This window comes from Emys orbicularis, chromosome 1 (genome assembly GCF_028017835.1).
Source record: "Emys orbicularis isolate rEmyOrb1 chromosome 1, rEmyOrb1.hap1, whole genome shotgun sequence".
In the NCBI taxonomy this organism is placed as follows: Eukaryota; Metazoa; Chordata; order Testudines; family Emydidae; genus Emys; species Emys orbicularis.
In genome coordinates, this window is record NC_088683.1 from 246247431 (window position 1) to 246273792 (window position 26362).

A 26362-nucleotide genomic window follows, 5' to 3' on the forward strand; every position below is an offset into this window, starting at 1 on the left:
GATGGGATTCTTTTAATTACAAAGGATTTTATCTGTCATGCAATCCAAAATATTTGAATGTTGATGTCTTTTTCTGGTAAGATTTGGGGATATCATTTTAAAGGTTGAAATATTTATCTTATGGAATTGGGCTTCATTTGTTTTTAAAATATGGAATTTGAACTGTACAAACCAAAAATACGTTTCACTTGACATAAATTAAACATGGAGTTAAGGAATTTTGTTAAGGCCAATCTGGGTTCTGTTAATCAGAGAGCCAAGAGATAGACTTAACAGAGCTTCCAAACCTTATCCTTCTTGGTCAATTTGTGCTTTAAACAGGATAATGACACTCCGGTTAATTGATCTGTTTTTTGTGTTGCTTATGCAGGTCTCCTGACTTACTTACAAGAGATTGTTAAAATAGAATTGCTGAGTTCCAGGTTTATTGTCTTTTGAAGACTTCTGTACCAAATATATTTGTTTGCATAAAAAGATGCCATTACTAACTGATGAAAACTCAGTCTACTCTCCAGGAATGAAACTGTGCTCTTTCTGGTTTGTGCATCAACCTTAGTTATAAATAAGGAATCTGTACTTGGTAGTGCCTGTGCAACCGAGGGCAAAATTTAGCTCTGCAATTGGAACTTTTACTTAAAATTTTTGTTGATCATATGTGAGCCAGAATACAATCCAGCTCACACATCACTAAGTGCTAAAAGGAGAAAGAAAAGTAGTAACAACGTAGTTTTGTATAAAAACTAAGGCAATGTGGTACTGAATACGGACAGAGCAGGTCTGTTTCATACAGGCAGTTTTCAAAGTAGAACTGTAATTTAACTAGTGTGAACAAAAATTGTATCCACATATCTATGGAATGATAGCCTAAAATGAATATTTTTAAACAGTATGCTGATTTACAAAACAGGATCTTCACATTGACTCTAGTGGGAATTATGGATTCACAAGGAGATTTTAGGGGTTTGAAATTATTTAAATTCAGATTGATCATTTGGCCTTTAAACTAGCATAGGGTTTGGATAAATAATTTAAATTGAGCATGGTGATTTGCATAGCTAAGTGACTTGCAGGGGAAAGACTAGGGACTAAAAAGTGGAAAAAGCCTATCGTGAGACATTTCTGGATGGTGTGATGTAAGCTGTACAGGATGCTGAAGCCAATCTTGCGAGCAAATTCTTAGCCATGTGTTTGTCCATGGGAAACAAGAATGAGGGCAGCACATAGTTACAAAATGGGCATTTTCTAATTTCAAGCCTACTAAAAGGATCGTAATTTTTGTCCTTCCCAAAATTAAAAGAAAAATATGGCTCTATACTAAAGGCAATATTCTCCAGCTAAAAAGAATGTTCTTAGATTCTAGCCTTCCCTTTCCACAGGAGACAGAACAGGACATTTTAAAATGTGTCAGACAGACCTCATGAGGCTTCATTACTAAGCAACAGTAAGATACTACTGTGATTGGAACTATAAAAAAACCCTAAAATAGACAGCTAGAAATGGCTGTATATCAGATTGTGATGTGCAAGCCATCACAGTCAAGGTTGGAATGGGAATATGAAGTAAATGTTTCTTACTCTGAAAAGAAATGGAGCTATTTACTACACTCAGATTATAAGATATTTAGATATGCAAGCTTGACATTGATTCTGTGTTGCCAACACACGATTTTTTTGGTGACTCTCGCTATATTTGGTGTTTTTCTTAAAGCTCCTTCAGCTTCTGCAGGGAAATGGTTAGGAGAGAATCTCAGTTTCCATTAAAAAATAAATAAATAGGAATCTAGCCCTCATGGTTGTGGAGAAAAGCTTGAAAATGTGACCTGAGTGCATCCTAAGGGCTCAGGAACCAGAAGGCAAATAATATATATTGGGTGCTTTTAATTTTTTTAAATCTCATGATTTTTGAGGCCTAACATGCTTTTTGAATGCTTAGTTGACTATATCGTTGACTACTTAAAAACAATCAATTGACTATATTGGAATCCGGAGCTAGTATGTAAACTAAAATATACAAGTGTGAATTGGTACTGATAATGTACAAATACTAATGTACACATGTACTCATAAATCACTCAGGAACATCTTGTCAAGTATCAGAGGGGTAGCCGTGTTAGTCTGAATCTGTAAAAAGCAACAGAGGGTCCTGTGGCACCTTTAAGACTAACAGAAGTATTGGAGCATAAGCTTTTGTGGGTGAATGCCCACTTCATCAGATGCAAGATGACTCTTGCGTCTGATGAAGTGGGCATTCACCCACGAAAGCTTATGCTCCAATACTTCTGTTCGCCTTAAAGGTGCCACAGGACCCTCAGGAACATCTTCTGTCACAGAAAGGGACTGGGCCATTTAGGTACAGCTCTGCATTGAAGGCTGTGTAAAACATACAGGGGGAGGGATAGCTCAGTGGTTTGAGCATTGGCCTGCTAAACCTAGGGTTGTGAGCTCAATCCTTGAGGGGGCTACTTAGGGATCTGGGGCAAAATCAGTACTTGGTCCTGCTAGTGAAGGCAGGGGGCTGGACTTGATGACCTTTTGGGGTCCCTTCCAGTTCTATGAAATAGGTGTATCTCCATATATATATATATTTTAAACCAGGCCGCATTCCTCCTGAAAGATCCCAGTATGTAAGTGTGATGGAGTATATACCCTACAGTGGTTTGGAAACAGAGGGAGAGCTCAGTCAAGGCACCTGGTTGCAAATGGAAAGTTAGCTGGGGCCCAATTAAAAAATGAGTTCCAGATGGGGGAGGAGCTGGGTGGTTTCTATAAAAAGAGGAAGCCCAAAGTAGAAGAGCATGTAGGAAGAGAAGTCTGCAGTCCTTCTCTTGGTAATAGCGAGCTGGGCAGGGTTGAAGCGGAAGCTAAAGGGCAGAATTTGCCCTGGGATTGTCTCCTGAATAAAGAACTCTGGCAATAACAGCAGGAGAAAGATTGGGAAGCCACTGGGGTGCAACAAGCCCTGGCAATGAGCACTGACAAAAGGGCAGGACCCAGAGCACCAGGGAATTGTTCCAGTGAGGAACAGAACAGAGGGATGAAAGTTTGAGCCTGTGCATGGCAGAAGTGTTTTAAGCTTATATTTTTAATTTGGCATTTGTTGGAAGACTCTGGGGGAACCCTGTGAGCCTCTGGCCTAAAAGAAGGGTGAATCCTGCATGGCTGTGGTACACTGAAGCAAGCGGGTAAGGACCACTGGGCCCAGAGTCAGGGGCCAGAGACCTGATGCAAGGTCTTGATGTTATTTGTTGGACTCTGGTTTTTCAGACTCCGTTGGTCTGGGGGGTAGGGTGGAACTACAGGGGTATATCTGCACAGCAAAGAAAAACCCACAGCTGGCCCATGCCAGCTGACTCAGGCTCACGCGGCTTGGGCTGCGGGATTGTTTCATTGCTGTGCAGACTTCTGGGCTCAGGCTGGGGCCTGAGTTCTGGGACCCTCCCACCTCACAGGATCCTAGAGCCTGGGCTCCAGCCCAACCCCAGATGTCTACAGAGCAATGAAACAGCCCCATGTGCCTGAGTTGGCTGGCACGGGCCAGCCACAGGTGTCTAGTTTTTGTGTAGACATCCCCTAAGTGACCTGGCTGGAGGGCTGAGTCACAAGAAGAAGCAGAGCACTGCAGAGGCAGGAGGCATTAGATGAGGAGACCCTGCTATGTCATGCCCAGCCATGAGGGGGGGTGGCACTAGTGAGTTTGTCTACAGCAAGGTAGTGTGCACTTGGAGACACCCTTCTGAGGTGCAGCATACTAACCACCATACAACTGGCTAGCTCTAGGTAATGAGGAGGAGGGAATGTGGAACCATAATGACTCCACCTACTCTCTGCCTCTCTTGCAGTACTGAGTCCATGGGGGAGTAATTAGACAGTAGTCCCTTTCTAGCATAGGGGCTGCTCTGCTGTCTGGCCCTTGTGGAACCATGCAAGGGATGGGGGCTCCTTACTCCCCACCCTCAGCTCCCCCCATATAATGGCTAACCTGAGTCTCAGTCATGGTCTTGATCTGTAGTGAAACCCACACCATCAGGAACAATGTGCTAAGAAAAACAAGTGGCATACTGAGCCATATCGTTGAGTTGTGTATTGCGGGATCTATCTGATCAAACTACAGTTAAAGGGAAAAATAAAATGGGGAAAAGAAACTTCTTGCTAGCCAATAACATTATTCTCGGGTCCAGGGAATATCACTCCCTCCTGTATGAAGGGAAAGCCTTGCAGTTTTTTCAGAAGCAGCCATGTAGGAGTGAGTTGTCATCAGGACACAAGATGATATGGATCAATATCATGGCCCCTGGAAGTCTTTCTTGGACTACGTGAAGTCTGAGCATCTCTGCTGCGCCTCCAGGAAATGCAGCACAGAAGGTGCAACCCAGGGAAGAGGTGCAAAGGTGGCTTTAAGCCACCCTTGTGCTCTTCTGATTCTGTGCCCTCCAAGGGCTGCTACTGGGCTGCTGCACATAATCTCGTTACCACTCAGTGCTAACCTGACATGGTTCCTCCTGAGCCTCTGCCAAATCTTCCAGCAGGGGGCAGCACAGTTTCTTATGGCAGCCCAACATAACGCCTATGCTGGGGGAATTCTGCCCCAGGGAATTGCAGGGCATTCATGGCTCCTGTATGTCACTACAGTGGTGTATAAGGGGAGAATCCCTCCCAAAGCCTTCAAACATGCTGATGCTGTGTAATGTGTGCTACCCTGAGCAGCGACATCTTAACACCTTCCTCCCTTCACCTCTTCTTTTCTGTGTCTCCTCTTTTTTACTCACTGCAGTTAGTATTTATAGTATAACTTTTTTTATTTTTGGATGTAGTGTTGCCTGATTTGATGTGGAATGAATTTGAGAATTGATTTTACACCATGTTTGATGGTGACCATTTTTTCAATTGTCTCTCATGTGGAAGGGACCAGAATCTATTACTTCAGCTTCTGTGGTTCTGCTATACCTGTAATGTTAATGTCAATATAAGTGTTTTTGGTAAAAAGACTGGACAGTAGGGCTATTTTGAGATGGCATTTTAAAAATGTAAAATATCTTGGGAGTTCCCAGGTAGATTATTATCTTTGAAGGCAAGATGCACAGTAATTTCAGTGAGCTGCTGACTCAAAGACTGCTGTGAGTGTTTAGTCAAGCTGTGAATTTGAAATCACCGTATTGGGCTGCTATGTTAACTGCATTGTTAGTGCTAGCTGAGTACAGTATGTACATGCAGAAAATGTCAGGTTTCATTTATTTTCTATAAAATAGGTAAAAATCTTCTAAAATACAAACACCAGGCACTTATTTCTTCAGGGCCTGATTCTGCTGCCTTTATTCACAGTGAATAATATCTTACTTTATGAGTAGTCTTATTGATTTCAATAGATCTACTCATGTAGTACATTATCACTGAAAGTCAGCAAGGCTGGCAGAATCTGGCCCTAAGTGAGTATTAATAAGTTCTTAGGAAATTACTGCAAATATTAAGTTTATCCTGGTTGGGTGGGGTTCTTCTGCAAACATGTTGTTGTTCAGCCACATATAATACAATAGGGTGAGATCCTGACACCTCTGCTCTGCTTTGCCACATCTACCACTCGGAGACCCACAGGTTTATAAACATAGAATCTCAGGGTTGGAAGGGACCTCAGGAGATCATCTAGTCCAACTCCCTGCTCAAAGCAGGATCAATCCCCAGACAGATTTTTACCCCAGTTCCTGAAATGGCCCCCTCAAGGGTTGAATTCACAACCCTGGGTTTAGGAGGCCAATGCTCAAACCACTGAGCTATCCCTCCATTATTCTGTTTCAGTGGCCTGGCTGTTTTCCAATCGTGATTCAGTACATGGCACCATCTTGGCACATCCTGCATGATGTGATCATATGTAACAGCATCATGCCATAGTGATAGTGACTCCACATTTGGGAAGATTCTCACAGTTAAGCTAAAGCCATAGAGCAAGCAGAGTTTCAAGGTTAAAGCATGGGAGTGGGAGTCAGGAGATCTGAGCTATTTTCCTAGTTCTACCACTCATTGACCTTGCACGAGTCACTCAGGCCTTACTGTGCAGCAATGTCCACTAGTTTGGATTGCCTCTCTTTTTTGGATGCTAGTTGGTGTTTCAAGTTAGGCTTCTGAGGAAGTATAGCCTGGGAGGCAAGAGATCTGGTTTCTAATCCTGTCTCTGCTACTAACATGCCGTGTGACCTTATGGAAGCTTCTGTGCCTCCATTTTCCTCTCCCACCCACTGTCTGTATAGACCGTAAAATTACTGGAGCAGGGACGGTCTCATGTTTTTGGACATAAGTGTGTAGACCAATCTCGGTTGGGCCCTGTAAACTGATTGGAGTTACTCAGGGAAATTGTGAGCCTTGTCTGAAATGGGAGGGTTGCTAAGGATACAATCTCATTCCCTCTCCTCTTCCTCACTCTCTGCTCTCTCCTGTTTCACTGAGACTCTTTTCCACCGTTCCTCTCATAAAAACATAAAGGAACTGTTTGCTAAAGGGATACAACAGCCTTCCATTGCTAAGGCCACCTGTTCATATTTTGCCTGGGTCAGCAATGGTTAAAAGCTATTTCTATGTTGATGCATATGTGAAATAAGTTGGTGGCTCCAGTTCAGTTTCTTATCAGAAAAACTGCAATTTCATATGGCACTGGTCATAGAAACTAAACTAATGTCCCACCAATGGAAGCAAGTCCCTTCAGGTTATAGATATATTGGCCTTGAGATACTAAACTGCTAGTGCCTACGATTGATCTTTTCTGTGGACCAACAGACCACTGTTTTTCTGTCAGGCATAAATTGCTGCGGCTCCACTAGAGTCACATCATACATTTGGGGTGTGGGTGGATGTGGGTGGGTGTCAAAATGTTATGATACATTTCATCTTGTACATTTAAGAACTTTGTAACTTCCTTGGCTGGCTCAGTGTTGTAATGCAGTGTGATACTGTAGAGGGGATTGGAAATTGGGGTTGAGCTTGGACCCTTGTTAACAGAGACAAGGAGCAATGTAGAGACAGCATACTCAACCCTTTGTGATGGTCCCCTCCTGTTGGTTTATGAGCAGTGCTGACAAGGAGACATTCTCAGTGATCTCTAGCTGGTAGAATGGGTTGAACGTATGAGGAACCTTTAAGTGGACCTGATTTGGGGACTGGCAGAGAGAGGATTAACACCACATTCAAAAGCCCTTCATGTGTCCAATCCATTCTTCCTGACCAATGGGGGGGAGGTGGGAAGGAAGCATCTTCCAATAGCCAAAGGATTACATGCCCAAAATACAGGGTGCAGGTTTCTTCAAAAAAAAACAAACACAATCCCTGAATACAAAAGGACAGTTGTATAGGAGTTAAAGCAAACTAGGTATCTGGGGATTTAGGTGGAGAATTCCCATGCTAACAAGAGGAAGAGGTGCTGTGACTGAGATACTGGTTGGGGAGCTGAGAACAGGATCTGTTCCCAGTTCTGCTTCAGACCTTCCCATGTGAACTTGGACAAATCACTTTATTATTACTGTATTCCAGTAACACCTAGAGGTCTTAATTAAGACTGGGATCCTGTGGTAATAGTTGTGATACAAACACTTAAAAAACCCACAATCCTGATCCAGCAGAGATTACAATCTCTCTGTGCCTCTGTTCCCCATCTGCACAATGGAGAGAATACTCCCCTACTTCATGGGGGGAGGAAAGGGAAGGGGGAGATTAAATGTAATTACTGTTTGTGAAGTGTCTAGATATTATGGTGATGAGGGCCTTACAATAAATAAAGCCAGGATTGGAAAGTAATGATGTAATATTGCCAATGGATAAAACAATGATCTCTGGCCTTTAGCTCTAATCCAGCGTTCTGCTTTGGGCAGCTGTGAATGTGCAGTAACTTTCCCCCAGCATGCTGTAAATGGGAGGTGCTGTGAGTAGTAGGCAGAGCTAGCTGACAGCCAGAACTGCCTTGGGTACTAGGGATAAAACTATTTAGGCACAAAAGTTTGCACTTTGTTTTGTGCTGCAAACTCAAACTGGGCCATTCTTTTTCTGTATGTTCCTATTATGAGGCTTTTGAACTCAGGTCAAAACCACATCTGAAGCCAATTTGTGTTAATTTTGCATCAGTCAGTTAAACCTCCAAGGTTCTGTCTCTCTCAGACCTGACTGTCCTGACCTGTCACATGTGGAAAATTGAGAGAGGTTTCAAAGGAAGTCTCCACCCAACCCTTCTCAAACCAATCCCCGATTTCACCTTTGTTCCCTTTGCCTTAAAAAATGTTTTCCAACTCTTTTTTTTAAACTTGTTCTTCATGACGAGCCTCATAGACACTGTCAAGGCTCCTTCCCCACTCTGAACTTTAGGGTACAAATGTGGGGGCCTGCATGAAAACTTCTATGCTTAACTACCAGCTTAGATCTGGTCCGCTGCCACCACTCCCAATGTGCTAATTCCCTTCCCTGGGTAGCCTTGAGAGACTCTTCACCAATTCCCTGGTGAATAGAGATCCAAACCCCTTGGATCTTAAAACAAGGAGAAATTAACCATCCCCCCTCCTTTCTCCCACCAACTCCTGGTGGATCAAGATCCAACCCCCTTGGATCTAAAAACAAGGAAAAATCAATCAGGTTCTTAAAAAGAAGGCTTTTAATTAAAGAAAAAGGTAAAAATCATCTCTGTAAAATCAGGATGGAAAATAACTTTACAGGGTAATCAAACTTAAAGATCCCAGAGGAACCCCCTCTAGCCTTAGGTTCAAAGTTACAGCAAACAGAGGTAAACACCCTAGTAAAAGGTACATTTACAAGTTGATAAAACTAACACACCTTGCCTAGCTGTACTTACAAGTTTGAAATATGAGAAACTTGTTCAGAAAGATTTGGAGAGCATGGATTGATGTCTGGTCCCTCTCAGTCCCAAGAGCAAACAACCCCCAAAAACAAAGAGCACAAACAAAAGCCTCCCCCCGCCAAGATTTGAAAGTATCTTGTCCCCTTATTGGTCCTTTGGGTCAGGTGTCAGCCAGGTTACCCGAGCTTCTTAACCCTTTACAGGTAAAAGGATTTTGGTGTCTCTGACCAGGAGGGATTATAGTATGGTACACAGGAGGGCAGTTACCCTTCCCTTTATAGTTATGGCAGACACAGTTCATGTCCCAGTAAAGAGACTGCTTACTAAGCAGACAGTTTGGGGCTTGCAACCTTTATAAACTTGTTTGTAACAGCGGGTTCTTTGCAGCTCTTTCAAAAGATGCCGACTGTGTCCCTGGAAGGCACTTTTTAAAATAACTATCAAAACATTTTCATTATACGTGCTCTTACCTGTTTGGTGGCTGCCTTAGCTACTGATGATGCGCCAGATGCCCAGCTAGTCTACTTCAGTGGAGTTATACCAATTTATAACGGCTGACCTAGAGCTTGCCCCAAACATGTCTGTAACCTGGAATTACTTATGATTATGAGCTGCACATATAAGTTCAAATTTAAGTGATGGAAAAGAGTGCCATTCAGGGCTCATGTGGTACACAGCCTGTGTTAGCAATAGTTTCTTCTGAGCTCCCTCTCTCCCCCTCCTTATCTCAGCTATAAATCTAGCTGATGTAAATTTGTTGGCTTCCAAAAAAAATCTAAAGTTATGAATTGGCTGAACTAACAAACATGCAATCTCTCATTAAAAAGAACCACACTTCTGAGGAGTGGAGGGTAGCAAATGTGCTTATTTATAAATGACTCTAGGCATAGATGCTGGCTCCATGGGTGCTCCAGGGCTGGAGCACCTAAGGAAAAAAATGGTGGGTGCTGAGCACCCACTGGTAGCCCCCCTATCAGTGCCTCCCCCTCTCCCCAGCGCCTCCCACCTGCCGGCGGCCCCAGCGATCAGTGTCTCCCCCTCCTTCCCAGCACCTCCCACCCACCATGGATCAGCTGTGGGGGAGAGAGGAGGAGTGAGGGTGGGGTGCACTGGGGGGGGGGGAACAGGGTGGGAAGAGGCGGGGCCTGGGCAGAGCAGGGGTGGGAAGAGGCAGGATGGAGGTGGGGCCTTGAGGGAAGGGGTGGAGTGGGGGTGAGGCCTGAGACAGAGCCAGGGGAAGCACCCCCTGGTACATTAAAAAGTCAGAGCCTATGACTCTAGGTGTGATCCAGGGAATAATAGACTAATAAGCAACTGAACCTGGCAAACTGGTTGAAAACATAATTAGAAACAGAATAACAAAACACCTGGAAGATCGTGATCTGATAGGGTCAGATCAGCAGTTTCTTCAAAGAAAAATTGTTTAATTGAATCTCTTAGGATTCTCTGAACATGTAAATAAAATAGTGGATAAAAGAGAACTGGCTGGCATAATTAATTTAGGCTTCCAAAGGGCCTTTAACAAGTACCTGCACAAAAGGCTACTGAAGAAGGTAAGTGGTCATATGATGAGAGGCAAAATATTGTCATGGATCAAATATTGACTAGGAGACAGGAAGCAAAGAGTAGGATTAAATGGTCAGTTTTCATCAAGGTTTTGTACTAGGACCCGTGTTGTTGAATGAGCTAGAAAGTGAGGTGAGTGGTGAGGAAGCAAAACTTGCAGAAGACACAGTTATTTAATCACCAGAATACAACTGCAGCATCCTTCAGCACAAGAGTCCAAACAAGTGAAAAGCTCAGATTTTGACAGCCCCAAAATCTAAAAAAATAAAAAGAAAGTAAAAAGTCCAGGCCCACGGAAACATTGTTTTGATAACTCTGAAACTGTTTCCATTATCTTTTTTAATTTTTACTATAAATAGCTTAAATTTCTAAGCAAAACTGTTCAGAACTTGAAAACTAGATTTTTTTTTTTGTTTAGAAAATGTCAAAATGTAACATTTTTGGCAACTTCAAAACTTTTATCAATTTTGATAGGTAGGGTCAGTTTTAATACGTTTTTTTTCTTGCAAAAAGCTCTGGTTTCAGCTAATCTGCATTTTTTCCATCAAAAAATTCCAGACTAACTCTATTAACATTCCTTCCCTTAAAAAAAAAAAAGACTAATTACTGTGACAATGAAATTGATAGTATATTACCTAGATCATTAAATACTGAGGGAAGAGGCCTCCTTCGCAAAGCTTTTTCAGTGCTGATTGGGCTCAACTGCCTTTGCAAATGGCAGTCAGCAATACTTGCCCTTTAGCAGTGTAATGGGCATCATATTACAAAAAGAAATCCTGGCCTTCATAGAAATGATCTAGAGTTTGCTTTTCTGCACCTCAATAAAATGTGCACAATACCAGATTGAAAGCATCATAGAGACTTAAAAAAAAAAAAAGTCATTAGCTTGTTGAATAGAATGCCTGATATTTATAACAGTCCAAGAAGTAAACAAGTCAATGCCATACCACCTAAGTTACATAACTCATGCAGATGAACAGCAGTGTCAAGGAGAGACCGCAAGAGATGCCTAGAAATCCTTGGAATAGGACTTTAGAATATGATGGGTAGTCAGAGAGCCTAGGAGCATGGAACTTAGAACAGAATCAAGAGTATTAGAGATACTTCACCCCTCTGCAATAAATCCTGGGCAGGCACCGATAAATTAAAAGACTTAGGAAAAAGTAAAAGGATATAACCCCCTTCTGCAAGAGCATCCCCACAATGAGCCCATCAGCTGCACCTCTGTGACCAATAAATACCCAGTAGTGATAGAATCTTGACTCTTTAGTTCCCAAAGCACAAACCATGAGCTAAAAGAGAATCTTCATTAAGTGATACTAATATTAGAATTGTTCTGAGGGCAAGTGACTAGATTCACGCCATTAGCCATTCCATTATACAACAGTAGGCAAAAGTTCAAGTTGCCTGGTGTAGCTTGGTGGGGGAAGTTAATTGGTATGGGTCTGCAAATGCCTGCAAAACTATGGAGATAGTACAAACAGAAAACTGATTTAACCAGATAATCACACAACATTAACAAGACTCCTATCACTCCATAATGCAGAATTTCATACTGTCAAAGCACTGGCAAACATTTACTCACAAACATTAACTACTTCATCTTCAGGGCAATCCTGTGACCAAAATTAAAAGGATATAATTAACACCATGATTAAAATGAGATTGTAGGAGTGAAATCAGTTGTCTGGGCAGGGGGTTTTGTGGTCTGTGGATTAGACATCTGTCTGTCTGACCAAAGCAGTGGGTTCTAATCTGCATTCTGACATTCATTTGCTGTGTGACCTTGAGGAAAGTCAATTAACTTCTCTCTGCCTCAGCTATTTACCTGTCTCCATATGGGTGTCGGGAGCCCTAAATGAAGTCTTCTTGCAAAGTACTATCAAGGCCAGTCAGTGAACAAAGTGCAAATACAGCTTCCAGCTTTGGGGCCTTGCTTGATTTACCTACATTTATTTTTTTTTTTTTTTTTTTTTTACTCAGGCCTGTGAAACTTCAGTGTGAATCAGTTTTGCTTTGGCAAATTTAGGGAGTGAGGGGTCAGTACCAGGCCTACAATGGAAGGCGTACTTTGAACTCGCCCATGGAAGAAATTAGCTCTTTACCATAATATAACAGTTTTAATAGAAGAGTGCACAGCTAGTATCAAATTCCTTGCTAGTATCAACTGGTGTGGTTCCACTGACTTAAATGGAGCTGAGTCTGTTTACACCAGCCCAGGACTTGGCCTCTAGAGTCTGCATTCCCAGGTTTACCCTCAGTCTCCTTTTTTTTTTTTAAATGAGATTGCTGCCATGTGGTTCATAAACACCCTTACTTTGAATATGGACATGTGGCCCAAGGAGGCTACGAGTATTCAAATACTAAAGGGTATTACTTGAACTCTGGTATTTTTGACTCTCTTGCAGAGTTTAAGCACTGTGATGCTGAGCATTGCAGCACCCAATTTAAAAGTACCTAGAAAATCACAGGAACAATGCTCTAGTCCACACAGCCTGAGTTCGGCACCTTGACTCCCTGCACAATGAATGGGGATAGATAGGTACCTTAGAAGGTGCTCCACCCAAGCCAGCATGCTAGGTGGATAGCCAACTAAGCAAGCAATGAGAGAGGCCAATGAGATGGGGACTATGCTAAGCCCTGCCCCTCTCACAGAGAGAGGCACATTCCTGCAGCTTGGAGTTAGGTGGCTATCTCCGCATGCCATTTGCAAACTAGGGGAATATAGGGGTTCCGTGGTCTAAGTTGGGGGAGGGCTGAAATAAAACCTGGGGGGAAGCGGAGCAGTACCTGCCTTATAACCTGGTGGAGAAGGTACTTGCTCAAGATGTGGGAGACCCTTGGTTCAAATCCCTTCTCTGCCTGAGAGGGGAACAAGGATCAGCTCCCTCCTAGGTGAGTACCCTAACCACTAGGCTATAGAATCATTTTAACTCTTTCACTGGTCCAAATAATTAAAGTGGAACGACTTCAGTATTAAATATAAAGTGGGGGCAGTGGGAGTGACTCTGCAGCCCACTGGTTAGGGCCAGGGCCGGCTCCAGGGTTTTGGCCACCCCAAGCAGCCCCCCCCCCCAAAAAGCCGCGATCGCGATCTGCGGCGGCAATTCAGCGGGAGGTCCTTCACTCCGAGTGGGAGTGAGGGACCGTCCGCCGAATTGCTGCCAAATAGCTGGACCTGCCGCCCCTCTCTGGAGTGGCTGCCCCAAGCACCTGCTTGCCAGGCTGGTGCCTGGAGCCGCCCCTGTTTAGGGCACTCATCTGAGAGGCAGCTGATCCCTGTTGAAATCCCTTCTCCCCCTCAGGCAGATGGGGAATTGAAGTGGGGGGTTCTCACAGCCCAGGTGAGTGCTCTAACCACTGGGCTAAAGGTTACAAGGAGGGTCTCCTTCCCAGGCCATTTTGTGTGAACTCACCTGAGGAGCTTGGTCCAGTAGCCAGACTGAGAATGCCTGCTGGGTCAGGCCCCACAAGTGAGTTAGGCGGATGAAAGTTTATCTTTCCTGGTTTCAATTGTGCTGGGGCTTAGGCAGCAAATCATAGGTATCTGAGCGCCTATGGTGAGGCTGCAGCATACATGCCCACAAGCAAAAACTTGGGTGCTGAGTTAGTTTAGGTGCCTACAGGGTGTGGTGGCAGCTGAGCAGAAATTTTGTGGGTTGCAGAAGTGCCTAAAAATGGGACTTATCCAGGAAGGTATAGGTTCCCAACACTTGTGGTGCTTATTATGTAACATTATACACCTTTTCCCTCATACTCTATAGCCATCCCTTACTTTGAATTACTCCTGCAAAATATCTTGTTGCTACAGAGCGAACTTCCATCTACTTAGGGTACTTATATAACCCCATAACTGTTGCCTCTTTGAGCCTAACAATCTAAAGTTGTCCTCACAACACACCTCTCAGGTAGGAAAGTACATTCATCCCTGTTCTGCAGATGTGGACTCAGGCACAGAAAGGCTAAGTGACTTGCCCATGGTCCCACAGGAAGTCTGTAGCAGAACAGGGACTCGACCCCAGGTGATAGACTAACTACTGCACTATCCTTCCTCTTTAACTTCTGATCCTAGGGTCTTGTAGAATCTAACTTTAGCCATCTGACTTAGGTAAACAAATCCTGCATCTTGTCAGGGGGTTAGACTAGATGAACCTTTTAGCCCCTTCTAACCCTGTGATTCAAACCTAACTATAAACCAACCACATGGAAAATAAAACAGCAAGGTTTCTCTTTGTCAGGAACAGAGGGTTTTTTAATATTGAAGGAAATGTCATGCCACCTTTCACACTTTTCCTTGCAGAATTTCAGCAGTGCAATGTACATACCTGCAACCAGAAAAGCAATAACCTCCTGCTCACCCTGATTACCTATGGATTGCTTCTCAGAATCGACTCTCCCGCTCATCTGTCCACGTGATCACGCTTTCATTTTGCTTTCCTGCTACTCTGTCTGCCCTCTGACTAGTAAGCATTCTTTCTTTCCCCAGCTCCTCAACCTACTCTGCTGTTCAGGTGTTTAAAATTTACTTCCATTATATTCCCAGCTCTTCTTCTCCTGGAGGGCCATTTAAAAATGTCTTTAGGGGAAAGATGGAGAGGAAAGCAGACCGGGTGTATATTGCTTATAGCAGGCTCAGCAAGAAATCCTTGTGGACCCTGTGGAAGTGTAAAGCAGTCTTGAAGAGGATAACTTAATACAAACCTGTCTTATTATCGCTGGTAACAATATTTTGTTTCTTGAAAACACAACTAGACTAACCCAGTAAAGCCTGATCTGTTGGCTGCCCCTTCTCCAAGCACTTGCATATTAAATCACAATTCAGCTCTCACAAGCTCCTGGGTGGTGTTTCATCTACAATAAAGACATTCAGAATGCTAAAAGACTTCCCATAACTTGCCCCTATATATCTAGGAATTGCAGGTGTACCCAAGCAGTGAGCTGTGTCACACACCAAATGGTTCAATGCCTAGACACAGTGGGACATGTTGAAGATGACTTGCAGAGCACAAATTAAATGTGTCAAGTGGTAAGAGTTAGAGGGGCCTTTGGCACAAAAGTAATAAATAATGCCACCTTTATTTTTCCTTGTAAGCTTAAAATTATTTATTTGCTAAAAGCCCTTGCCCCCCACCACCCCCTGCACTTCTTGGCACATCAGACATATAACTTTACATTTAGATAAGTGCAACCTCCAAGTGCATTTTTTAAAACTTATTTCTAAATGTTTTGTGGGCTTTACTCAAACCAGTGGCATAACTTTTTGTCCTGCCTTCTTATGGGTTTATTTACATTTTTGAACCTCTGTCAGGGTGGGGGAGAGGGGAAAGAGGGGAAATAAACTGAATCATATTGGATCTGCTTTGGCAAAGCACTTAAGCACTTGCTTATCTTTAAGTATATGCTTAAATGCTTTGCTGAATTGGAGCCTCTGCTAAACTAAATACTTGTTACAGTATAAAGGTACTTCTCACACTCTGCAGCATGCACATAGGGATTCTTTACTGTAAATTCAGTAAGGCCCTTAAATCTACTCAATGGCATACTTCTACATTATGAACTAATAGCTAACCAAGTTTCACTTTAAAAGCCATAGCTGTCACTATATCAAAGAACATTAGCAAACATCTGAAACCCTTAATGGGAGAGGAAAAATGGTCCAGTGGTTAGGGTACTAGTTTAAGAGTTGAGAAATGCAGGTTCAATTCCCTGCTTTATCACAAATTTCCTCAGTTATCTTGGGTAAGTCACTTTAACATTCTATGCCTCAGTTCCCCATCTGTACAATGGGGATAATAGCACTTCCCTACCTCACAGGGGCATTGTGAGGATAAATACATGAAAGATTGTGGGGTGCTCAGATACCATGATGTTGGGAATAACTTAGAGGGTGGAATTCTTTCCAAATTTGTATTGCAGCATGTAATTAGCTTCTCTCACACAAATCATATTTTCATGTGAATGCACATATCACATTTTATGAGTTTGGAGTGAAATCGATAGTCTGCTCTTAAACCTTTAAGTTAGGATCTTGTAATGCAAGTGAGTGACAGGACTTCAAATTATATTGTCATAGGTTAACATCATTGCACTCAACTGATGCACTTGAACCTATAGTGACCCTGTAAGAAACATTTGGGTCTACACAGGTGAAACTGAGTCTTTTTTGCACTTCAAGGGAAGGGAAATCAAGTGACTGAGTTTGGTAATCATTACTGTATATAGTATTTTTACTTGTTATCACATGATCACAAGAAGACAATGCATAACCAATATTAAACCAGCACACATACAGCAGATAAAAGCAAAGATTAATCTTGGTAGGATTAGAGAATTTACATTGATACGATGTTTAGAAAAAAAGATATGGGGGGGATTGTTATGGGGGGGGGAGTTAACTTGTTAAAAACCCTGACTGGTAACTTCAAAAGTCTTGGGAGACTTTCGTTGCACCTGGAATCTGCGTTTCGATTACTGAAATAAAAGATGTCTACTCTAGTAGCCTAGTCTGTACTTTAATTAAGGGCTTTGTATTTAAATATAGCCATACAATCCCCTAAGGTTATTTTTAAAGTAAGCTGCTGGCAGGACAGCATTATGGTAGATTACAGATTCAGGGTATCAAGAAAAATCAGCACTTCAACATGCAATTTAGAGGATAATGTGTGTGTCTGTAGATACAAACAGTAGTGTGCGTGTATGTGTAATGTTTATATGTGTATGTACGCAGGTTCATGTAATAAGATATAAGACTAGATTTATCAAAGACAAGATGGGCAGATTTTCCTGTTTTGCTAACCTCTAGATATCTGTACTGTATATTTGTAGTCAATAGAAAACAACCAAATAGTACATATGTAAACACTGTAAGAGCACAGTTGACACTGAAAGTTCCACTTTTCCATACATGTAAAAACCTCAATTATTAAAAAAGTGATTTGGTTGCATCTAGTACTGAATAGGCATTGTTAAAAATACCCCCACTACCTGTCATCCTTGTGACACACAGGTTGCCAAGAGGGATACATGATCTGGAAAGTAGCAGTGCTACACATAGTTTGCCATCTATTGGAGATTAAGAGCTCGGGGGAAGATTGAGTGGGATCAGATCAACCATATCTAGTGAAAGATGCACACAAACTGTACTGGCTGAAAATGACAAGCCAAATCAAAACTATATTCAATATTCTTAATTGTGACAAGAACTTACAGCTTCCAAATTTTAGCGGGCAAGCATGTGCATCCATGGGGAAGTCTTCGAGCTGCATGGGGCATTCAGCAGAAATGGTCAATCTGTGAGAAGAAAAAAGAAACAAAATCTTCATTTTACTCAGCACTATGCAGGCCCTTCACTATGGTATCTGAGTGCTGACATAAACATACTTTACATGGGGACTTCTGTGAAATCGGAGCAATTCTCTGGTTACATGGGATGTGATATACAATATGGATAAGTGCTTGTGACATGGGCTTGATCGTTTACCTTTTATTCAGATGAGCAGTCTTTATCTATGTAAGTAATCCCAGTGAAATCACTGGTACTATTTGCATGTGAGAGAACTAGTATGTTGTAGCCCATGCCCTTGGTCTGTTTGTGTCTTTAAATTGCAACTAAATGACAACTCCCAGGAGGCACTGCAGCAGCATAGCCAAATCAAAATATCTGGGGTTTTGGATATTTGGTTTCGGAGGAAAATTTCAATTTTTCACCAAGTTAAAGCAAAAACCTAGATTTCCACTGAAAACCAGTTTTGATATTAAATTTATAGCCAACCCCCATTGTAAATCCTTCAAAGTAAGAATTGTCTCTTTTCTATGTTTGTACAGCACCCAACATAATGGGCCCCAACCCTGAGTGGGACCTTTAGAAGCTACCAGAATAGAAGTATTTAATAATATGGGTAAGAATAGCAGGATTCAGCTCTCTGCTTCATATTAGGAATGTCCACATGCTCTCCTACATTGGAATAAAACTCAAGACTGTTATGCAGACATTCCATTTTCAGATTCTGTAGATCAGAGGCACAATGTTTTTATCTCTGTACCATGCTGAAGCCTGTGGAGCACAGCTCTGGTAGCTCAGTGAGAAACCTCTTTCCTTAGAACAAATCTGTGGCTGAGCAAATAGCTCCTTGAAATACAAAAGTACACTTTCCTGTCATGAGAACATGTTCATGCAGCCACGCTGCCTGACTATACACTAAATGCTTCATATCACCATGCTGAAGTGCATATTCTGGATACATAGCCTTCTCTCCACAGGGAGAATAAAGTACTGCAGTGATAAGAATGCCCATACTGGGTCAGACCAATGGTCCATCTTGCCCCATATCCTGTCTTCTGACCGTGGCGGGTGCCAGATGCTTCAGAGAGAATGAACAGAAAGGGGATCATCAAGTGATCCATCCCGTGTCATCCAGCCCAGCTTCTGGCAAACAGAAGCTAGCAACACTCAGAGCATCTGGTTGTATCTGTGATCATCTTGGATAATAGCCATTGATGGGCCTATCCTCCATGAATTTATCTAGTTCTTTTTTTAACCCTGTTATAGTTTTAGCCTTCACAAAGTCATACACATGGCCTTTTGTTCAGCCACCCCCCTTCAATACGATACACTAGTGCATTACCAGAGTGGTCCATATATCTGACTAGTTTTTGGGGAAACAATCACACTACCAGCCTATGTACCACTGCCTGAAGGTTCTAGAGCTGTAGTTCCTGCAACAGCTTTTTGGAGGTGGAGAGGTCAAGGGGATTAGGATAAAAGAAGATTAACACTCTCTGACCCATCCATTGTGTTGGTACTGTGAGAGGACTGAGACAGTGTAGGATGAGGAGAATGGTAATGTGGGGGAGAAGAGGAACAGGTGTGCAAGGGGAAGAAAAGAAGACAGAAAACAGTGGGGACACATAATTAGGGCCCTACCAAATTCCTGGCCATGAAAAACATGTCACAGACCATGAACTCTGGTCTCCCCTGTGAAATCCGGTCTTTTGTGTGCTTTTACGCTATACTATACAGATTTCATGGGGGAGACCAGTGTTTCTCAAATTGGGGGTCCGGACCCAAATGGAAGTTGCAGGGGCTCACAAGGTCATTTTCTGGGGGTTGTGGTATTGTTACCCTTACTTCAGCGCTGCCTTCAGATCTGGGCAGCTGGAGAGCACCAGCTGTTAGCAGGGCACCCAGCTCTGATGGCAGTGCCACACCATGCCACCCTTACTTCTGTGCTGTTGCCTGCAGAGCTGGGTGGCCAAAGAGTGGTGGCTGCTGACTGAGGGCCCAGCTCTGCAGGCAGCAGCACAGAAGTAAGGATGGCAATACCATAACATGTCATCCTTACTTCTGCGCTTCTGCTGGCAGCGGCTCTGCCTTCAGAGCTGGGTTCTCTGCCAGCAGCCACCATTCCCCAGATACTCTGAAGGCAGCGTCGCCACCAGAATCACCACAGAAGTAAGGGTAGCAGTACCACAACCCCACCTACAATGACCTTGCGACTCCATCACAACTCCTTTTTGGCTCAGGACACCTACAATTACAACACTGTGAAATTTCAAATTTAAATAGCGGAAATCATGAAATTTATGATTTTTAAAATCCTATGACCATGAAATTGACCAAAATGGACCATAAATTTGGTAGGGCCCTATACATAATAGAGATGGAAAGGTAACAACAGCAGTAAAGTGAGAGAGAAAATCCAGCTTGATAGAAATGATACACCATTTCCCAATCACAGACGGGAAATGCTGCTTCTAAGATGGAGAAAGAGCAATAGGTGAGGTTTGAGTCACCTGCCCTGAGGCAAGGAAGTTAAAAAAACCCTCAAAACCCAGAAAATAAAATAGAGGGGAAGGTAACATGGTTTTGAGGGTACGGCTACTTTCAACAGCTATCAACCCATCCAGCAAAATGTTTAAGCACATTTTGAACACTAAGCATGGATGTACTTTGCGGGAGTGGGGCCTGTATAAGAAGGACCCCAGCTTTCCCATACTCACAAGTTTTGGACTCAAACCTCCAACAAATTGACTTTCTTCTCTTGGTAACTCTCCTTCCTCTTTCTCTTGCATCTCTTCACAGTTAGAATCCAGATAGCTTCTATGCAAGACTCCAGAAGCCCTATAGCCTCTGCAGGCTCTGGGTCAAGCTAGATGTTGTACTGAGTGAATTTGAACAAAAGCATTTTCTCCCCACCTGTTCTGCAATTGTAATTCTATAACCATCACACATAGAACCATTATTATCTCCAAAGAGAATCATGCACCCACAGCAACAGAACATACCTCATCCCCATAGGCAATAAAATGTGTTCTCCTAATAAGTGGTCAGGCCCATATATTCACTCTGTTTCTAATAAACCTCTCTGTCTGGGTCTGTAATTGTAACTGTAATACCTACAGCGAGTGAGCTGTAGTCAGTCCTGTGTTTTGGCAAATTCCATACATATAACCCACACCTGTTGGGTCCCAGTGACCTAAAGTCTACAGGGTGGGAGGAGCTGTAGTGGGAAAGTTGCCAACCACACTCCCAACTTACAAGGGACCCAGAGCTGTCTGGCACAGTCCAGACTTGCTGACTCACCTAACCTTTGTCTTGCCTCACCTTCCACGCAGCCTAGAACTAGATCTCTCCTGAGCCCAGTGGCTACCTCAGAGAAGGAGAGAGATGCAAACACTGCCAGCCTTTCTGCAAGGGCAAATCCCACTTGGTTACAACTTCAATCTGCTGCACCAGCAGGAGTGGATCTAGCTGAATAGTCATTCAAGAGGAGCAATTAATGTATGCAGAGGTTGGCTGCTAGGACATCAGTCTTGGCAGTAGCTGTATCCAGGCTCCAGTCCAGTACTTCTCTCTCTCTTCCTTTTTAAAAGTCATTCAAAATAACATGCAATAGGGAGGGATAACAATAAAAGTGGCCTCCCTTCCACATGTTTTGTTCTCTATGTCAAACAAGTATTTCCACACATGACATTTCTTTGATGTGTTCATAGGACAGCACCTTACTCCAAATGTTGTAATATACCTGATCTACTTATTTCAGTTCCCCATCTGTCTTTTTATTTAGAACACTTTTCATCTATAGAGTTCAAAGGATGGTAGGTATCATCATTTCCATTTTAGAGCTAGGTAGGCTTGGCAGGATTAGATTTTTATCAGTAGAAGTTGATTTCACTGTACACACACAAACTGACAAATATTTCCAGACAGTAAGAAAAATGTTGCTTGAGAACTTATTAGAGGTTGATTTAAGGATATTTATGTTGACAATTTGTGTTTTTAACAGTTATCAAACTTCAACTTTTTGAATCGCAACATCTTCGGTCATTAATTATTTTCTTCCCTCCACCCGCCCACACATGTTTTGTGACACCCCACCATAATTTCCCACAACTGTGAAATTTTAAATCGATTAAAAATTGGAAAATAAATGCTTCAAAATAAACTGATCTCTGTCAAACTTATTTAAAAAAAATCAAATTCTGCCATGTCTACAGATAGGGAAACTGAGGCACAGGGTGCCAATGACTCATCCATTATCAAACAACAGGGATCAGGGGCAGAGCTGGGAATAGACCTCAGCTCCCTGCACTTCAAGCACAATGCTGTATCCAGTGGCACATGCTACCTCTCCTCTAAAATAACATTTACATTAAATAAAAAAGAGATGACAAGACCCCTACATATCTATATTTTTAAGGAAAGACACATTGGACTCTGATCCATGTATGGTATTAGAACTTGGGCACCACTTAGTGAAACTGCAAGAGAATTTCATATTAGAAACTGACTTCTTGTGCTGGCCTTAAAATAACTGTTGGGCCTGGATCCTATAAGGTGCTGAGCACGCTGTCCCTGAACCCGCAAAGCACTATTAGGGCCAGAGCGCTCAGCAGCTTGCAGGGTAGAGCCCTGAATGCCCAGTGCATAGAACTCCTCCAGTTCCTCCTACTAATGGTTTCTGTGTCAAATCAGTGCTGCTGGATGTGTACTTTCCTTCAGTTTCAGAGGAAAACACCAGCCACTCAATGAAGTTGATTGGAATTAAAATCCTCCAAATCTCTTTAAATGAAAAGGTGACATTTATATGTAATTTAATTTCAAAGGGTTTGATTGTGCCTTTAGGGCACAGCCTTACATTGGGGCTATGTGGAGCTGCACAGCCCCAGGGCCAGGCATAATCCCTCACCAAGCTTCCTTATCCTAGCAGGCAGTGCGCAAACTGCTCTGTCTTTTAGGGTAGTGCATGGTGCAATCTGCTATCCCTAATGTTTGAGTGGTGGAAGGCACCGTTAGGGCCATAGTCTCATCTCCTCCCTTGGGGGCTATGTGGACCTCTAAGGGTTCAAGGAAGGAAGAAGCCCCTGTACCCAGGGACTGTAACCATCCCTGACCCTCACATGCAGTGTGAGGTGCTATGCACCTTCTGTGCATTTGTACAAAAGTTCTGTGCCAGACTGTCCCTAAACAATACACGGAAATATCCCAATAATTTATTCTCAGATGTGTTATTCATAACATTGCATAGCTAGTACATTTTAAATTTTAAAAATGCTTAATGGATGATGTCATAACAACCTGTTACAGAATCATTATCCTTTACTGGGTACTTTATACCATTCATTACAACATATTATTGGTGCATAATAGGGCTGGGCAATATGGATGAGCAATGGCTTTGAAATATCATACATTTTCACCATATTGTTGTGCATTTTCCTGGTGCCCTCAAATATTAGCTCTTCACTAAAATTTGAGGGTCCAAAAAAGATTGGCTCACAAAATGCACTTGTAACTCAAACCAATTTATTTCTACAGAAAGCAGCATGGCAGCCATCTCTGTGAATTCTGTAGAGAAGTTGGTGGGGATACACCCACACTTGCTTCTGGAAACGCATTGCAAATAGGGCAGGGACAGAAGATGACAGGAATGTGCAGAATGCACCGATGTTCCATACCCAGAAGTGGCAGACACATTTATACTTGGTCTTCACCTTCAAACATCACCTGGAAAGAAGCAGGACGCAACTGAAGTCCTGTCTCCTTCAACGAACAAAAATTCCACTCAGCTCACATATGCATGCATGCACAGTGCTAGTAGAACAGTGATTGGTCATTATTAAAGAACTTTTATCTTTAGTAAAAAGTTAGGGCTTGAATATCCTTTCACACACACCAGTTTTACACAGTTCACTACAATGGAGTTACTCCTGGTTTACAATTGTGTAAGGGAGAGGAAAAATAGGCCTTTTGTGCGCATGAATGGAACAGGGTTTTGTTAAACCTTTAGAATACAGGCCATTCAAATTAGATTTTAATGGGTCCAACAAAACACATGTCTGACCTAGGGACTGTCCCCAACTCAAACTTCTCCCTGGTTGTGCTGAGGCACAGGAATTATTAAAAATAAAGTTCTAAAAAATATTACGAGAGCAAGCGTGTGGCGTTTGGGGGGGGGGTTGTTTTGTTTTACTGCCTTTGTACTCAAAAGCTCACTGAATTATTTTTACTCAAATTTTTGATAAATAAAAATAACTCTTGGGCCTTGACCAGACGTGGAACATTTCTGTCCAAAAAGTGAAAGTTTGACAAAGTTGTAAGCAACTGAAAAAACCCCCAAACCCTTTAGAATGGAAGGATGCCTTCAATGGAGCAAAGATTTCACCCAGTGTGTGTAAGAAACTTCAGCAATAGCTGCTGTTGTGTTACCACCTGTAATCCTTAGTAGTTTTATGGTGTTTTACATGTTCAAAGTGCTGCACAAATGTTAAGCAACTAAAGAGAGGCTGTAACCCATCTTAGTTTCTAGGGGGTTAAATTCCAGCAAAACATATTCTACAACTAACACAAATACATACATGGTGATTCAAACTGCAAGATTTCACAAAGTCAGGAAAAGTCATGAGAGAAAAATTCACATTTTGAGCATTGAGAATTAAGCATTAATCCTTTGCTAAAATTCAGCAGATACTTTTGTGTAGCTGTACAGTTTTCACTGTACTGGGAATGAACTATTTTCAAGTCACAGATGCAGTGAGCGATTAAGTGCAGATCTTTGGGACCATATAGATCCACATCCTACATTCAGAGTGGGCTCCAGAAGGTGCTTGGGGCCCAGGAGTTCAGGAAGTCCTGAGAGAGCCATCACTGCCATAGGGAGCAGTCAGGCTACAAGAGATTCCCAACTTCCTATCTCTGGTTGACTGAGAAGGGAGAGGAGGAGCCACAGAGTATGCTAGAGAGGAAAGAAGACAACCAGAAGTTGAGGAAAGCTATCAAATAGCTACCCTCTCTGCAGGGAGCTAATGCTGCTGCTAAAGAGTGAGAAAAGCAATTGAAGGTTCCTTGGAAAGTATGTGCCTGCAGCCTTGCCCTTTCAAAAACACCTTCCAGAATGGCACCTGGCAGCTGCCAGTCGTGAGAGATGCAAGTATGGGAAGGCAGCCACCTGCACCAAGGTGGTGCAGAGGGTGGCAGGAACCTCTTATACCAGCCAGCAGCCTCCAAACTGGAAAGTAGCAGGCACAGGGTTTCAAAACTGCCTCCCCACTCTTTAAGGCCAGTTGCCATTCTTTGTTAAACTAGGCTGGCAGTGTTTGCTTGAAACTCATCTCACCCCCATTTTTGCAGCTATTGATCCTGCTTGGAAAGGGTCAAGTGGACTTTGCTGGCTCACTCATTACACCACATAGGTAAAAAAGCCATGGGTGTGGCTCTCTGAGGGGACAGATTTTAGGTATTGGTAGAGCAGTCTGTGAAAGGAACTTTAGGAGGGAAGTCGGGGAACAGGTTTGAGCTAAACTTTTAAAATTAACCTTAGAACTGATTTCCTCATCTCCCCCCAACCAGTGAAGCCAAACCCTAGGAAAGTGGTGAGTTTGGACTCTGTAGCATATGGACTGGGGTTCATTTTGTTTTTAAGGGACAGCTGGGAAAATTGTTTCCTCACAACCACAGGGAGGGGGGAAATCCCTCTAGGGAATACTAAAGATTAGAGATGTAATAAAGAAAACAGAATAACACTGTTTCATTATATTCATGACAGATACCTGATTCTGTTACTGCTCTTCTTTCACAAAATAAGTACAATGATCCATATGATTTAGTAATCTGCAATATGCTCTCATTAGATGCTTTTGTGGATAAACATGACAACGAAAGCCATTTTGTGGTATGTATAAATTGCTACATTCACTGCAGTACCCACTTAACCTTGATCTAAAAAGATATCTGATGAATAAGGTGAGTATCTGTTATGTCTTGGGAAACTTTTATAACAAATGATGAAGAAACAAAGTTTCTTTCTGAGACTTTCACAATAAAATACGTCTTAGATTCAATTAGAGTAACTATTTGGTTTAGTAAGCCGCATCACGTGCTGGACAACAAAAGTTAACTGATGTCAGTCACTGTTCTTGAAACAAGCATAACTCTTGGAACATATTTAAAGATCTCTGCTTATTCCTAGGCATTTACTTATAATCTTAATATACAGTAACTCCATGCTTAACGTTGTAGTAATGTTGCTGAAAAATGCAACTTTAAGTGAAACAATGATAAGCAAATCCAATTTCCCCATAAGAATTAATGTAAATGGGGGGGGGGGGGGGGGGGGTTAGGTTCCAGGGAATTTTTTTTTGCCAGACAAAAGACTATATATATATATATATATATACACACACACACACAGTATAAGTTTTAAACAAACAATTTAATACTGAACACAGCAATGATGATTGTGAAGCTTGGTTGACGTGGTGAAGTCAGAAGGTGGAAGAGGGTGGGATATTTCCCAGGGAATGCCTTACTGGTATATGATGAACTAGCAGTCAGCTGAGCCCTCAAGGGTTAACACGTTGTTAATGTAGCCTCACACTCTACAAGGCAGCAGGAATGGAAGGAGGGGAGATAGCATGGCAGAGAGAGACAGAGACACACACATTGCCCCTTTAAGTACACTGACCCCACTCTAAG

The 26362-nt window shown here is 42.5% G+C and overlaps 2 protein-coding genes across 2 annotated transcripts in view; one reads left to right on the forward strand and one right to left on the reverse strand.

Annotated features, from left to right (window-relative positions):
* GABRA5 (gamma-aminobutyric acid type A receptor subunit alpha5) overlaps positions 1–26362 on the reverse strand; it is an 87689-nt gene that overhangs the window by 29225 nt on the left and 32102 nt on the right. Inside the window, exon 5 of the mRNA XM_065423471.1 lies at positions 17597–17679. Within this exon, the coding sequence (XP_065279543.1) occupies positions 17597–17679 (83 nt within the window). The remainder of the gene's footprint in view (positions 1–17596; positions 17680–26362) is intronic.
* The window catches only part of GABRB3 (gamma-aminobutyric acid type A receptor subunit beta3), a 278147-nt gene that overhangs the window by 14239 nt on the left and 237546 nt on the right, over positions 1–26362 (forward strand). The gene's annotated exons all lie outside the window — the stretch shown is intronic.